Genomic DNA, 14,091 nt, shown 5'->3' with positions numbered 1-14,091 from the left:
ACTGAACATGTCATGGTATTCCTTTTTCATTGATTTCTTCATCTCAGGATGAGAAATCGTGTACCATACAGGGGGAAACTACACATTCGGACATGGGATGTAGTCCAAGCTTGTCACTTTCTTCTCGCTTCCTACAGTTTTCCTTTTGTTCTTCACTCAAAGAGCACGCCGTGCCACCTTTTTACCTCTTCCCAATCTCACTCTCTGAACTCCTCATCTATCTCTTCTTCCCCTCTCACCTCCTCTCCCCCCCCCACCTCGCCGCCCCGCGTCTTTGTTCTTCCCTCTCACCAGCAGCGGGGTTAGGCCACTCTGTTCTCTGTGTGGGCTGTGTGTCGATTTCTTCTCCTTGAGGCTTTTTCTCATCCTCTGTTCTCCCAAGTTTCTTTTCTCTCAGCCTTCATGTCTCTGTAGATCTTATCCAGCTCTTTCTCAGTCTCTCCTCCCCGGTCCTGCCTTTTTTTTGCCGGATCGCCTGTTCTCTTCCCCTTTTTCAGACTTTTCTGTCCCTCTTGCCTTTTATTGCTTACGTCAAACCAGAAATCAGTGCGTCACTAGCAGCAGTAGCCCAATTTATACATATATGTGTGTGTGTGTGTGTGTGTGTGTGTGTGTGTTTTATTACAGATACACACAGGCATAAAAGGATGTTGATTATGGAGCTCATTGAGTTTTCCTGAGCATCCACTCAGCTCCTTGTGAGTGTTTGTTTTTTGCATCAGTGGATGTTTCCTCGTTTGTGCGTCAATAATATAAACAAGATTAGCATCTGTATCGCCTCTCTCCGCACTGTACCGTAGTGATTCTCAGCTATTGTTTCTGCCACGTATGAGGAGTTTTGCAGAAAATCGACCCGGTTTTGTTTTCTTACGACGCAAATTGATCTCTTTTAAAGTTTCGAGGAGATGGAAAATTACCAGCATTTATGGAAAAGATGTCTCATTCGAATTCTCCCGAGAGAAGGGGTCGGCGGGGAGGGGGGGGGGTCTCTAGACTTTGCAGCTTTTCGCTCACACAGCTTGGCAGCAAGCTCCAAAAGGATGACACTGCGTGCTCGGTGATCGTTTGCTTTGTAATTATGAGCTTTATTTATAATTTATGAAATTGTGTGATATCCTGCAAGAAAGCTCTGCATCTGTGTGTGTGTGTGTGTGTGTGATCCACAGCTGAGAGCCATAGTTAAGTGGCACGACAGAGAAACAAATTGGTGGTTGCAAGACTCGCTCACCCCACACACACACACACCCACACACACAAACACACACACACACTCACTGATTATATATAGCTAATTGGCCTTGCTCTTGGTCTTGGGAGTTCAGTGAGCAAAGCGTTGCTTAAGGGAGGACAGCCCGAAGAAAATATTAGCCTGTGCATCACACAAGCACACTCATGCATATATGCAAGAAATGTTTTTTTTATCACATATGACCATACCCGCCGCATACACATATTTCTACATCCAGCTGTGACCTGAATCGATTTGCTTTTCAGAAGAAAAGAAAAAAAGGACACCCACACAGATGCACACAAACGTAACCTGAACCCCTTCCCCAAATATCTTCAACCCCTGGCTTCCCGCCACACTGTTGCAAAAATATCTCCCAGAAAAGGCCTCAACCGGCCCACTCACAAACACACAAGTAGCAAAGTAAGCTAAACTTAGTCCCTTTTTTTTTTTCTGTTGACTCATCTTTATGTAATATTGATTTTTAGTGTGTGTGTGTTTGTGGGAGAAGGAGAGATGTTTCTACAGCAATATAACAAGTCGTTTTGTAGTAATGTTTTCACGTGAAATATTTCAGATTTGAGTCAAAGAAAATCTGATAATTTGAGTATTAAAAAGCATCCAGATTAAGTAGCTTTCACAACACCAGTTGCACAGGTGAAAAAAAATATATTGACCGACCGCCGCTGTTTTCTGTGTTTTCTCTTTGTGTGCAGTCGACAGGTGCTTCAAGAGGTGTTGGACACAGACCTGAGCAACGAAGCTTTCCCCTTCTCTTCCCACAAAGTTGTCAACGCAGCGGGGCATCAGGTGAGAAAACACACACACACACAGACACACACACACACACAAACACACACACGGTGCCTCAACTCAATTCTACAGTAATTGGATGTGGTACATTTGTCGGCTTCAAAATAACCCTGTCACTGCTTGTTAAATTGAAAATATAGTAAACTGAATAATACTTCTATGCAAATCACATACTGTTGAGTGACACTGGTTTATTATTTCAAAGGTGTGTGTGTGTGTGTGTTTGTGGGACAGATGGCATATCTCAAGGCGTCCTTGTGACTTACTTGGATATCAAGTCTGTCCACACCTTTTGTTTTTCTCTGCCTCTTTCCGCGTTCTATCTCTTTCTGCTTCTCCCCCCGAGGTCTAACAACTCAAAACTCAAAAAGTTGTTGTTTATAAGCACTGGTAAATCATATATTTATACTAAGCTTCAGTTTCCAAACCAAAAGCCTGCAAGGTAATGGAGCCTCAGCCTCTCAGTTTGACCTCCACACACTGTTCCTGGCCTCGGATCAAGAGGAGCATGTTGTACCGGCTCATGCGGCGACACATATGTCCACGCGCGCTCTCTCTGTCTTGGTTGCTCTTGCATGAATTATGCAACGCTCCGGTGATTGCAGTCAGCATCTCCTCACAGCTCCTGCAGAAGTGTTTGTGCATGTGTGTGTGTGTGTGTGTGTTCGTTGCTTGTGCTGTGTTCCAGCTGGTTGCCGGCCTCGTCTGGGTGACATTTTAATGGCTGCACTGCTGTGAGAGCAGAGCGCTCTCTCTCTCTCTCTGCCCTCTGCTCCCCTCGTAGCTCATTAGACTCTCACACTCTCTTTCTTCCCAACTCGCCAGTTGAATGCGAGTGTGCATGCATGCCTGTTAGGTCATGAATTCATGTTTATATGCAATTTTGTTCCCGTGTCTGTGTTCGATGTCTGTCTGATAAATTTATGAGTAACAGCGGGCATAAGGCGTGCATGTGTTTTCTGTGTGTTGGAGTTTGTCGCGTGTTGTTGTGAATAAGCGCGGGCCTACATGTACTGTCCTCCCCTGAGTTTCGTGGCGTACATATGGGGCTCAGGGTGATCCCTGGCCGGCCAGATGGCCTGGCTGTCACAGCACCCACTGGGGGAACTGTTGGAGAGAGTTCTCTCTCCTCTTTTTTCACTCACTTCCACATTTTCTCACTCGCTTCCTTTCCTTTTATTCCCCTTTATCTTTCCCTCTTCTTTCACATATCATTTTGAATCCTTACCATTCTGGTATTTGTCAATTTGGGTGTTATTCTCATGGTGTTTTTTATTGTGACTATAATGGCCTGACTGATACTGGAAAATTCAATAGAAATCATCTCAGACCCTTGTCTTTAAGGTGTAAGAAATGAATAAGTAGTCCCATGGAAATCCATGTAGCTGTTGCATGGCGGACCCACTTCTAGTCATCTTGCTGTCTAGTCTGACATATTAATGTGCACACCCCAGTTTCTTTACATTAGAGTGAGGTTGTATCCTGCCTTTGATTTATTTATGTGCATCCTAGAGATGTAGGAGAAAACATCTCCAGGGTGCACACAGAGACCCGTAAGCCCACAGAGACTACACTGGTAGTTTGTGTCTGCAAGTTTCAGGATTGCAAAAAAACAAAATGACAAAAATACTCACTTTTAAGACTTCTCGATTGTGGCAAAAAATCCTAATCACGATTATTTTTGGTCAATATAGAGATCTTGATTATTTAACACGATTACTCATTTACTTTGGAAACATCATGCATCTAGAAAGAATATTTTGTAAATGCATCAATCTGGTGCACTTTGAGAGGAAAATGAAGAGGCTGGATCTATAAAGAATTTTGTTCTCTAGTATACAAGTTAATCATAAACACATTGGTTGTATAGATATGCGTGGTGATGACACCAAAAAAAAAAAGCGGTGCGCAAGAGACAAAACAAGCACATCATTGCAAAACGGAATGCCGCATAATAATTGTTTTACGTCGATTATCTTGTTTTCATAATCGTTGGAAGCCAAAATCATAGTTGAACTTTTAAGAATTCGATATTCACCGATTGCCACTATGAGATAGACAGATTCCATTTGTGTGTTATTGTTCCACAGCTGCTGTGCAGTGCAGTCCAGCAGCTACAGGGATTTCTGTGTTTACTTGCAGTTTTGAAAGACACGCTTTTGAGATGATATTTATTAAATTGAGTTTTTCTTCGAGCTGTGCCCCATTCAACACCGTTCTTGCTGCATTTTCCAAAATCTCCACAATGGAAGTGTTGAGTAAAATGTTTTCATGCCCAATATTCATAATGGATGAAATTCATGAGAATAACACCAAGGTCGATAAATACTTTCCCTTTTTCCTTTTGATTCGTAGCGTCTCCTCTCCTCTACCTTCAGTATGCCTCAATATTCTTGTTCGTCATCTTGTACATGTCAACCTCCTTCTGCCTCTCAAGGCCCCGTCTCTTCCTGCTTCCCTGCGCTGTTTGTCTATTCTGTCAATCTCTTCCAGGCCTCAAAGCATTTTGGACATTCATTTCTAAAGGGAGATTACAGTTTCACTGTTTCCCGTCTTTGTGCATTTTATTCTTATCCTTGCATCTATTCTAATCCGATGCTTTCCTGCTGTTTCCTGCCTTTTCTCTCTTCATCAGCAGCACACGGAAAGCTGCTGTTGGTATTAAAATGCATGACAAATAGATCCGGTCCTTAAAGGTGAAGTGTGTTTGTGTTTGTATGTGTGACTGAGCACAAGCAGAGGCATGGCAGCTTGGTCCTCTCCATGCCTCCCTCAATCTCTCTAAAGCCTGCGCTCTCTCTCGTCCAGGTGCGAGCTATGCGTCTGTCATTTGTCGGAGAGCTCGGCTGGGAGCTGCACATTCCCAAAGACGCTTGCCTTCCGGTCTACCATGCTGTCATGGCTGCTGGCGCGAAGCACGGCATCATCAACTCCGGCTACAGGGCCATCGACTCGCTCAGCATAGAGAAAGGTAACTTTTGATTAGAGGTCATAACACGGAAATCCAGCTCAGGTAGAGCTTTCTCTTGGTGCCTGTCATAGCTAAATGCTCTTTCTTTTCCCCCTGTTTATTTATCAGGGTACAGACATTGGCATGCTGACCTTCGCCCAGACGACACGCCCTTGGAGTCGGGGCTAGGCTTCACCTGCAAACTGAAGAGCTCGATCCCGTTCCAGGGCCGTGATAGGCTGGAGAAACAGAAGGAGGAGGGACTGAGAAGGCGCATCGTCTGCTTCACCATCGACGAGTACGTAAAGCCTGAGATTATGTGCTAGTCAGAAAGAAAGAAATGAAATTGTCCTTACAACAAGAGATAATTTGAACATTGTAGTACATTTTAGAAGACACAAAAAAACATTAAAATTAAGCTTCCTGTTGTGAAGCCACTTAGACATCTTTCACGAATAGATTCCTAACCTAAACCTAAAATAGTTTAGGGACACTCAGAGCAGAATCCTTAATATTGATGCATTTACCAAATGTGCAGTTTGTAAATACGGATTTTATAAAGACCATGTGCAGCCACACATGGTGTAACAGGACGGAGAAGCATTTCAATGGATTATTATTGAAATTCCCTGCTGTGTTTTTTTTTTAAGACATTTCATATGCTAGATTTCTTTAGTAAATACAGGCCCAAACTGAAACTTTGAAAACATTTTCTGTCTTTCTCTGTTAGATTTTTGTCCGAAAACATATAAAACATTCAAAATATTTCACTTAGTTTAGATTCTACGATGCAATTACACCAACTCTTGGTTTGTTTATTATTAATCTTTAATCTTCAGATGGAGGATTACACCCTCGAATGAGCCGAGGAAAAGTCTACAGCTATTTGCTATCATGAAAAACATTGTTTTCTCCAAGAGAAAGAGATGTTATCAAAGTGGGCATATTCTGTTTGGTCCTGACGGTCATGATTAGTGTGAATGTGTGTAGTTGTGCATGGGTCTGTGTATATACGAGTGAATCTTGTGTGTGCAGGAGGGAGTCGGTCTGCCAACAGACTTCTGCACATGTTGCTGTGCACATGAACAGATTTCATTAAATATGCTCTGGGTTTTATAGTCTCTGGGTTTTATAGTAAAAACTTGAATTAAATTAGTTGATTTTTGTGAGTGTGCGAAAGGAACTGGGCATATGTGGTGTTTGTTTGAATGTAGTTAAACCCCCACTTCTCTCTCTCTTGTCTCTCTCTCTCTACCAGGAAAATACCGATGTTCGGTCTGGAGGCCATTTTCCGTAACGGCACTCCTGTTGGTCACCTACGGCGCTCTGACTATGGCTTCTTTGTCGACAAAACGATTGGATATGGATATATCCGCAACCCTGATGGAGGAGTGGTAAAGGCCTTAAACACACAACATTTATATTTATATATACACCTACAAACTGTATCCCTATCATTACCCTCTTTCCCTACTATTACCCTCTTTTATTCCGTGTTAGAAATGTGCATCAAAATCTTGACAACAAGACGGATTGCTGCACTAACATTAACAAAATATGTTTAAAGGGCGGGTTCCGTTTTTTTCAATGGGAACGCCCACTCAGCCGTTGAAAAAAGCAGTCACGTAGGTTACAAAAGTAAGCTAATCGAAGATAATCAATAAGGTTATGAACAATGTGAACGCGAGTCAAAGTTAGCTGTGCTAAGTATGGAAATAACTGAAAGGGTTAGTTTTAATTTTTTGAAGCGGTGTTGTATGTATACTCGCTCTGCGAGGTAAAATTACTGCTTTTGTGAATGTTGCCTGTCAGCAACTCCTGTGTTCCAAGAGGTAGAATGAGGATTTTCTTTAATGGAGTCTGGTCTGGTAGCATTGAAGACAGCGATATAACAGCTTCAGTTCCCCGTCAGAAAGGGCTGTCTGATAGCGAGGTAAAGTGGCGGTAAAAATACATTTTAGCCACCTAAAAAAATCAGTGTACGCTATATTTTGAATATTTTCACTGCTTTACCTCGCCATCAAACAGCCCTTTCCAACAGGGAACTGAAGCTGTTATATCGCTGTCTTCAATGCTACCAGACCAGACTCCATTTAAAAAAATATATATATATATTATCCTCACTTTACCTCGCGGAACACGGGAGTTGCTGGTCAACCGCAGCATCAACCGGTTAGTTTGTGTTATTGTGTGACTTTCGGATTCGAATTTACGTGGCGTCCACACAGTAGTACATTGCTTAGCTTCTGTGCCCATACTCCTGTCTGCTTCTCCAAACCGGGAGCATGCCGACCGTCATCTAAGTTACTGTATGTAACGTTAACACACTGACTAGAAGGATGTATATATACTGTACATGTAGCAGCAGCATCATGCAGAAACCTACGTCAGGTCACGTGGGAAAACGTTTTTAGAAGGGCTCGGGAAAATAGATATTTGATGCTAAAACGTACATTCATATTTGGATTTGAATACACAGGGAGCACCACTGGGAAGCTATAGAATGATATAAAACCCTCAAAAAACAAACAAAAATAATGGTCCCGCACTTTAAATGTTTTTTTTATGATTTGAGGACTCAATAATAGACAAGTTTCATATTTTACATCTGCTTGGGTACACCATATCTCATTTTCCTAATGCCTAGATTGAAACCAGAAAACCTATATACAGTATTTATTTGTGTATTAGTGTTTTTCCACACAATACAATAATGTGAGCCAGCAGGTGCATCAATCTCAGTCTTTTCAGTTCTTTTTTAGGTATTATCAATCATTGCCTCAGGCTGTCGGTCAGGTCCCACCACTCACTTTGCACTGAATAATACCTTTTTATTGGCCAGCATACAGGTTTTTCTTTGTGTGTTTCTCTCTCGATAATAATACAGACGCTAACAGAATAACAGATGGAACATCAAACAGGAGGATGGAATCAGCAGGAGAGACACAAAAAGTTATTGGTTGAAGTAGCGTTGCTCAAAGGCAAAGAGCTTTTTCTCTTTAATTCAGAAAAAAATAGAACAATCCTTCTGTGATTTGTCAGAGTATTGAGATCCATATCTATGAGTATGTGCTCGGTAGACACACACACACACACACACACACTGCGTGCACGTGTGTGTGATAGCGTATGTGCCTTTGTGTTTGTGTGTGCTCATTTGTTTAATATCCATCCCCGAGTCGTGACCGGCAAAACAAAACAAAGCGGATTGACCCATTGGCTTTGTCGAAGCACTTCGGTTTGGAAAATGCACTCACTCAAATGTGTACACTCTCACACACACACACACACACACACACACACACACACACACATACAGGTCTGACGGATCTAGTCTCCTGTCACTCAGTATTACAGAGCACATCCTCTACAATCACATCACTGGCTTCAACAGAAGTGTGTGTGTGTGTGTGTGTGTGTGTGTGTGTGTGTGTGTGTGTGTGTGTGTGTGTGTGTGTGTGTGTGTGTGTGTGTGTGTGTGTGTGTGTGTGTGTGTGTGTGTGTGTGTGTGTGTGTGTGTGTGTGTGTGTGTGTGTGTGTGTGTGTGTGTGTGAAGTGGCTTCTCCTTTAAACAGACCTTTACGTATAGAGAGCAATACATGTCTATACGCTTGATCGCTCTGTTTCCTTCCTTTTTCAGTTCACCATTTAACTGCTCTGTGGTATAGCGGTAACGAAGGAAGTGGGCGCATCATTAAAACGTATCCCCCCAATTTACAGTACTGCACACGCATCAGCGGTTTGACATGTGAATGTACTCACTGAAAAATAGTTATAGGCTTGTGTGCACTACACCATCAAATGATGTTGGGCAAGATGGTAAATGGAGTAAATTCAGTCACAGTGAAACAGAAGTTATAACTTCAGCAATGTGGCATATTTCCGAGCGTAGTGGGATATGTGGGCTGGTAATAAATTACAAGAGGGATTTGAATCAGGTTTCTTGTATTCGATTGGATCGATCAAAGGTGGGCGTGGCTTGCTGCTGGCCTTCACACACACCTCCCTCACCTGAATTTTTACCAGGAGGCAACCTCCGGTTCTGAAAAAGCCAATGCTGACGTGCCTGAAACTTGCGTTCTCTCTAATAGCCAGCAGGGGGCGACTCCTCTGGTTGCACAAAGAAGTCTGATTGTATAGAAGTCTATGAGAAAATGAGCCTACTTCTCACTTGATTTATTATCTCAGTAAACATTGTAAACATGAGTTTATGGTCTCAATCGCTAGTTTCAAGTCTTCTTCAATACAGCGTGATGTTCATTTAGTAAATTATGGTCCCATTTAGAGTCAAACAGACCATAAAGCAGGGTATGCTTTAGGGCGTGGCTACCTTGTGATCGACAGGTCGCTGCTACGCCGTCGTCCAGTCTGGGTGTTGTCCACAACTTTAACCCTTTCACAGTTTGTTTTCAGGTCATGAAAGTTATTGGAACATTTTGGCCGCCTAAAACGGACTTATTCAGTGTTTGGTTGTATTTAGCATCACCCTCTCGTTTTTACAGGAAGAGAAAAGAAAGGTATTTTGATATGAAATATTTTGCATTTATCAAGAGATAACTGAACATTTAACACAGCCACACAGGATTAGTATTGCTTTAAAAAACCTGTATGGAAACAGCTAAATTCGCTAAAAACTTCCTCTATTGCGAAAAAAAAGTTTTTACGCTCGCTTGCGTTTTTTTTGTTGCTTTTATTGGAAAATAGTTGATGTGCTTAAATGGGTTACGGAAAAAAACACCTCGGGCCAAATAAATTCTGACGTAACGAACATTTAACTCACCTGACTGATCAGCTGTTTCTGCTGCTGGCATTTTTTCAGATAATCCCATAATGTGCAAATGCTTGTCTTCGTCTCCGGACAGCATGAAACATGTTAAATACCAGCTGACATGAAAGAACAATTCAAACTTGCCCAATTGAAACAAATTCCAGAAGCAAGTCGTCTCCATTTTTCTCTCCTAGATGGTTAGAAGACCAAGGCAACTTGTTTTGTTTCCGGTTTGCAACCTCTACTTCTTCTTCTACAGCCATGCAAGCATATAGCGTTTCTTTTTGTGCGACATTTCAAAAGTTTGCTTAAAATTCGCTCGACAATTGAATTGAAACACAGCTAATGTGTCTTTAAGCTTCGGTGACTTAATCTGAAGCAGGGCTGCCTAACGCGGGGTCTGCCGCGTGTTGAGCCCCGGGTAATGATAAAATAAACTCTGTTTAAAAGCATTTAATATGTTTTTAGAAAGTTGGTTAAGATGCCAGTGCTAAGTGTGAATTGCATTATCCTCAACAAGTGTGTCTGTGCCTTTTTAAATCATGACACACCTACTTGGAAATCACATTTGACATAAACGTCTGCCATCAACGCTGTTAATGAATTGAAACTGGCACACTGATATTTCATTGTGTTGTAATAGGAACACTTGACTAAAACTAAAGTCATCTTTGTCCCTGAACATGGTTGTTGGTTGGATAGAGCCTTTGATCACAATAATGTTCCCTCTACTTTCTTCAACGTGGAAGTAGTAAACACTAAGTGGTGATGAGAGGAGCTCTGTGTTACGTGTGTGTGAATGAAAGAGGGAAAGAGTGACAGATCAGTGGCAGAGCTGCAGGGAGGGGGAAAGTGAAGTCAGTCAGTGAAAATTAGCTCTCTGGGTTACGAGGGAGCTGACATTGACTCATGAGTGAATGGATTGCTTTCAGCGTTTCATAACTCCTGCGCCGCTCTCTCCTGTCAAGACACAAGTGCCGTGAAATCGTCCGCTCTGAAGCGCTCTGTCAGCTATTTTCACAAAGAGTGTGGATTAATTGGTCATCTCATTTTCACTCTCTGTTTTAATCTCCATCGTCTCCTCATCTCCTAAAAATGTAAATCCCCACTCCCCCCTCCTCTCCTTTTCATCCTCTGATCTCTCTCTTCCTTTTCTATATCAGGTGAGTGCCGATTTCATAAAGAGCGGCGAGTTTTCCCTGGAGAGGATGGGAGAGACGTACAAGGCCAAGGCCCACCTCAAATCTCCATTTGACCCTGAGAACAAACGTGTCAAGGGCATCTATGCTTGAGAAAGACCACGCACGGGAAGACTGAAGGAAAACACACTCTGGCTGGAGAATGAGGCTGAGAGAGGTGCAGATACAGTACATAGGTGCAGCTGTTTTAGTCTTAACCTCTCTGTCATATACCATGCATCTTAAATGTGATATTTTGTAAAGATTATGAACTGTGATTTGGTGGATCTGGACGGGGGGAGGTACAACTTTTCTAGACGGTAAAAGAGGTACTGATTTAAATCTGGTATGAATGTTTTGTTGTTAAGCTCTACATTTTTATACCCGCTCTGGGTCTGAGAGTTACACTGTTCTCTTGTGATTACTATGACGACAAGTTCAAGAGGTAAACCTAAGAGGTTTTATCTGTACACCTGGAGTAAACTGAAAAAGATCCATTCATGATCCAGCTAACTTTGAATTAGCCGGCGCCTTTCCTGGATCGATCTTAAAGGGATAGTTTGGGTGTTTTGAAGTGGGGTTGTATGAGGTACTCATCCATAATCAGTGTAGTAGATGAATGTTGTCTAAATATAGCGCACACTTAAACGGATATCATTTTTTTAGGGGAGTTTCTTTTAGGTGGATGAAATAAGTTTTTCTGCCGTCCCCGTCCAGAGCTCCGCATTGCTTTGCCCCGATGTCGGTGCTCCTGTCTGTTTCTCAATCCTGGGGACACGCCAACCGTCATCTACTGGCGAAAGTGACGCCATCTACTTCAAAACACCTGATCTATCCTTTAAGTACTCAAAGAACAGTACATGATCAATCTTTAGTTTTAGAAATAGAAACTAAACCGAACAATCTTTGCTCTTTTTTAATACAATCAATAGTCAATTCAATATGTGTAAGCCATAACACTACGTAGATAACCTCTACGAACAGTCTTAAAGGAACAGTGTGTAACATTTAGGAGGATCTATTGGCAGAAATGGAATATACTATTAATAAGTATGTTTTCTTTAGTGTATAATCTATATTTTTTTACCTTAGAATGAACCGTTTCTGTCTACATATGGAGCGGGTTTTCTCCACGGGGTCCACCATATAGCACTGCCGTGTTTCTACAGTAGCCCAGAACGGACAAACCAAACTCTGTTAACTTTTACTGCTTGGGCCAAAGTCGATAACATTACTCACTCCCGTCGCCACTGCTCTCTCATCTCTCTTGCTTCACCACTCACTTCCCTCCTACACACACACACACTTTAAGCACTCTGCTCTTACAACAACTGGCTCTAAAGAGGGCCATTCGCATTTTCACGTTGGCTACCGTAGCAATCCTACACGCTTGGCACATGGGAGAAGTTGTAATATGCAACCTCACCGCTAGATACTGTACCGCCAGATCCTACACACTGTTCCTTTAAGTCTAAAAAAAACCAGTTACAGGTGTGTGTGTGTGTAAAGTAAATACAGTAAATTCTCAATTAGTGTCCAGGGCCTTTGTGTACTTATGCTAATGAGAAAGCTACTGTAGGGCTTTATTGGATGGGCTGGAGTCGAGTCATTAATTCTAATTTTGTCCTTATATTATATTCTAAAATAATGCTGTAATATTTCCATTTCCACTGCATCCTACGAGGCCATAGAGTACCGTATTAGGGAATACAAGTATTCTCAAACGATACACTAGCCCCTCTGGCAGTTTGAGTCAGATTACAGTGACTGATGTTTGTGCTGATAATAATGACTAAAAACAGAGTTTCACTTGCTTGTAAGATATCTAAATCTTAGGCAGACAAAGTTGCAGGGAAACGGAGGAGAAAAAGCACCCTGAGGCTCAGCGTACCAGTCGGGGACAAAACACTGCTGGAGAAAAATGACAAGAGTTATCAGAAAGCAGCTGTTACAGATAGAAAACCCCCGTGTTTTCTGATCCGTACCCCCTGTTGCTGATGTGCTCTGCGGCGTTAAACTGCTGTGCTGCAAACTCAATTCTCTTAGTTTTGTGTTTTTTTTTAACAGATGCACTGTTAATTAACAAGACTTCTTAAGGGCTCTCATTTCGGGCTGTTTTGCTGTTGAATCAAACTCAATAATTTGTGCATCGTCATGCTAAAGCCCTCCCAGCAGGGGGCATAATCAAGCACTTTTACTGTGAAGCAACAGCACATTAAACAACGCCTTGGCCTCTAAACACTTTGAATTCAAAATATGAACTTAGTACAGTGGAATAGTGTGTATGGCAGGAATGTATTGTAGTATTTCTGTAATTAAAATGTAAATTATGCTGAATCAACAAGCCAAATCCTTATATTATTTGGGACAAGTCTTAATTTGACAATTTACTGAGTCTACACATTGAGAATGTATGGTGCCTTTACATGAATACTGTGTGTATAGATAAATAAAAATTAAAACTGCTAACAAGTTTGCTAGCTAGGTAGCTCCTGGTTTCTTTATCGACAACTCCTGGTTGTTTGAATGAAAATGTCTTAAAAGGAAAAACTGTGACTTAAACAGCAAAAAGAGAACTCTGTTAAGATGGATCAGCTTTCAAGGTGCTAAACTGCTATGTCGGTAATTAAAAATGTTTTGTTAATTCTTTGTGTTAGAATTAGTGTCTACAAGCTATAACTACAAAATGTAATTTTTGCTTTGACACTTTGATTGTTAATTATATTTTCCGCCCCTTGTTTACATCCACTTACACCGACACAGTTTAGGCCAAACAAAAACCAAAGTACATCTCACACACACACACACACACACACACACACCGTGTGAACGGCAGCCAAAAAACGTGTCTAAGTAGAAGAAGGTTATTTGTATGTATGGCTACTACTCGCTGTGTTGCTGCACGTTCAGCACAAAATGTTTACTAATGTGGAATGATTCATTGATTCAGCCCAGAAGGCCATTAATCACTGAAATGGTTGTTCTCAGTCGTGGCTTAGGTTAATAACAAGATTTATATGGGAAATGTGAAGCACACTGATAAAACATTATCACTACTGGTCCTCTACCACAACAACATGTCCACAGGGTTTGTTTTTTTCTAATTCAGTTTGTAGGATTTCTCTTCCTTACACAGTGGGATATTTAATATTGC

The 14,091-nt window shown here is 41.7% G+C and overlaps 1 protein-coding gene across 1 annotated transcript in view; it reads left to right on the top strand.

Annotated features, from left to right (window-relative positions):
* Positions 1-12,162, top strand: part of sardh (sarcosine dehydrogenase) — a 54,664-nt gene extending 42,502 nt beyond the window's left edge. Inside the window, exons 18-22 of the mRNA XM_037752855.1 lie at positions 1,945-2,038; positions 4,850-5,012; positions 5,121-5,289; positions 6,250-6,385; positions 10,923-12,162. Of these exons, the coding sequence (XP_037608783.1) occupies positions 1,945-2,038; positions 4,850-5,012; positions 5,121-5,289; positions 6,250-6,385; positions 10,923-11,051 (691 nt within the window). The 3' untranslated portion in view covers positions 11,052-12,162. The remainder of the gene's footprint in view (positions 1-1,944; positions 2,039-4,849; positions 5,013-5,120; positions 5,290-6,249; positions 6,386-10,922) is intronic.
* The last annotated feature ends 1,929 nt before the right edge of the window (positions 12,163-14,091 follow it).

Source organism: Sebastes umbrosus, chromosome 19 (assembly GCF_015220745.1).
Source record: "Sebastes umbrosus isolate fSebUmb1 chromosome 19, fSebUmb1.pri, whole genome shotgun sequence".
Taxonomy (NCBI): domain Eukaryota; kingdom Metazoa; phylum Chordata; class Actinopteri; order Perciformes; family Sebastidae; genus Sebastes; species Sebastes umbrosus.
This window is presented reverse-complemented; position numbering and strand designations above follow the sequence as displayed.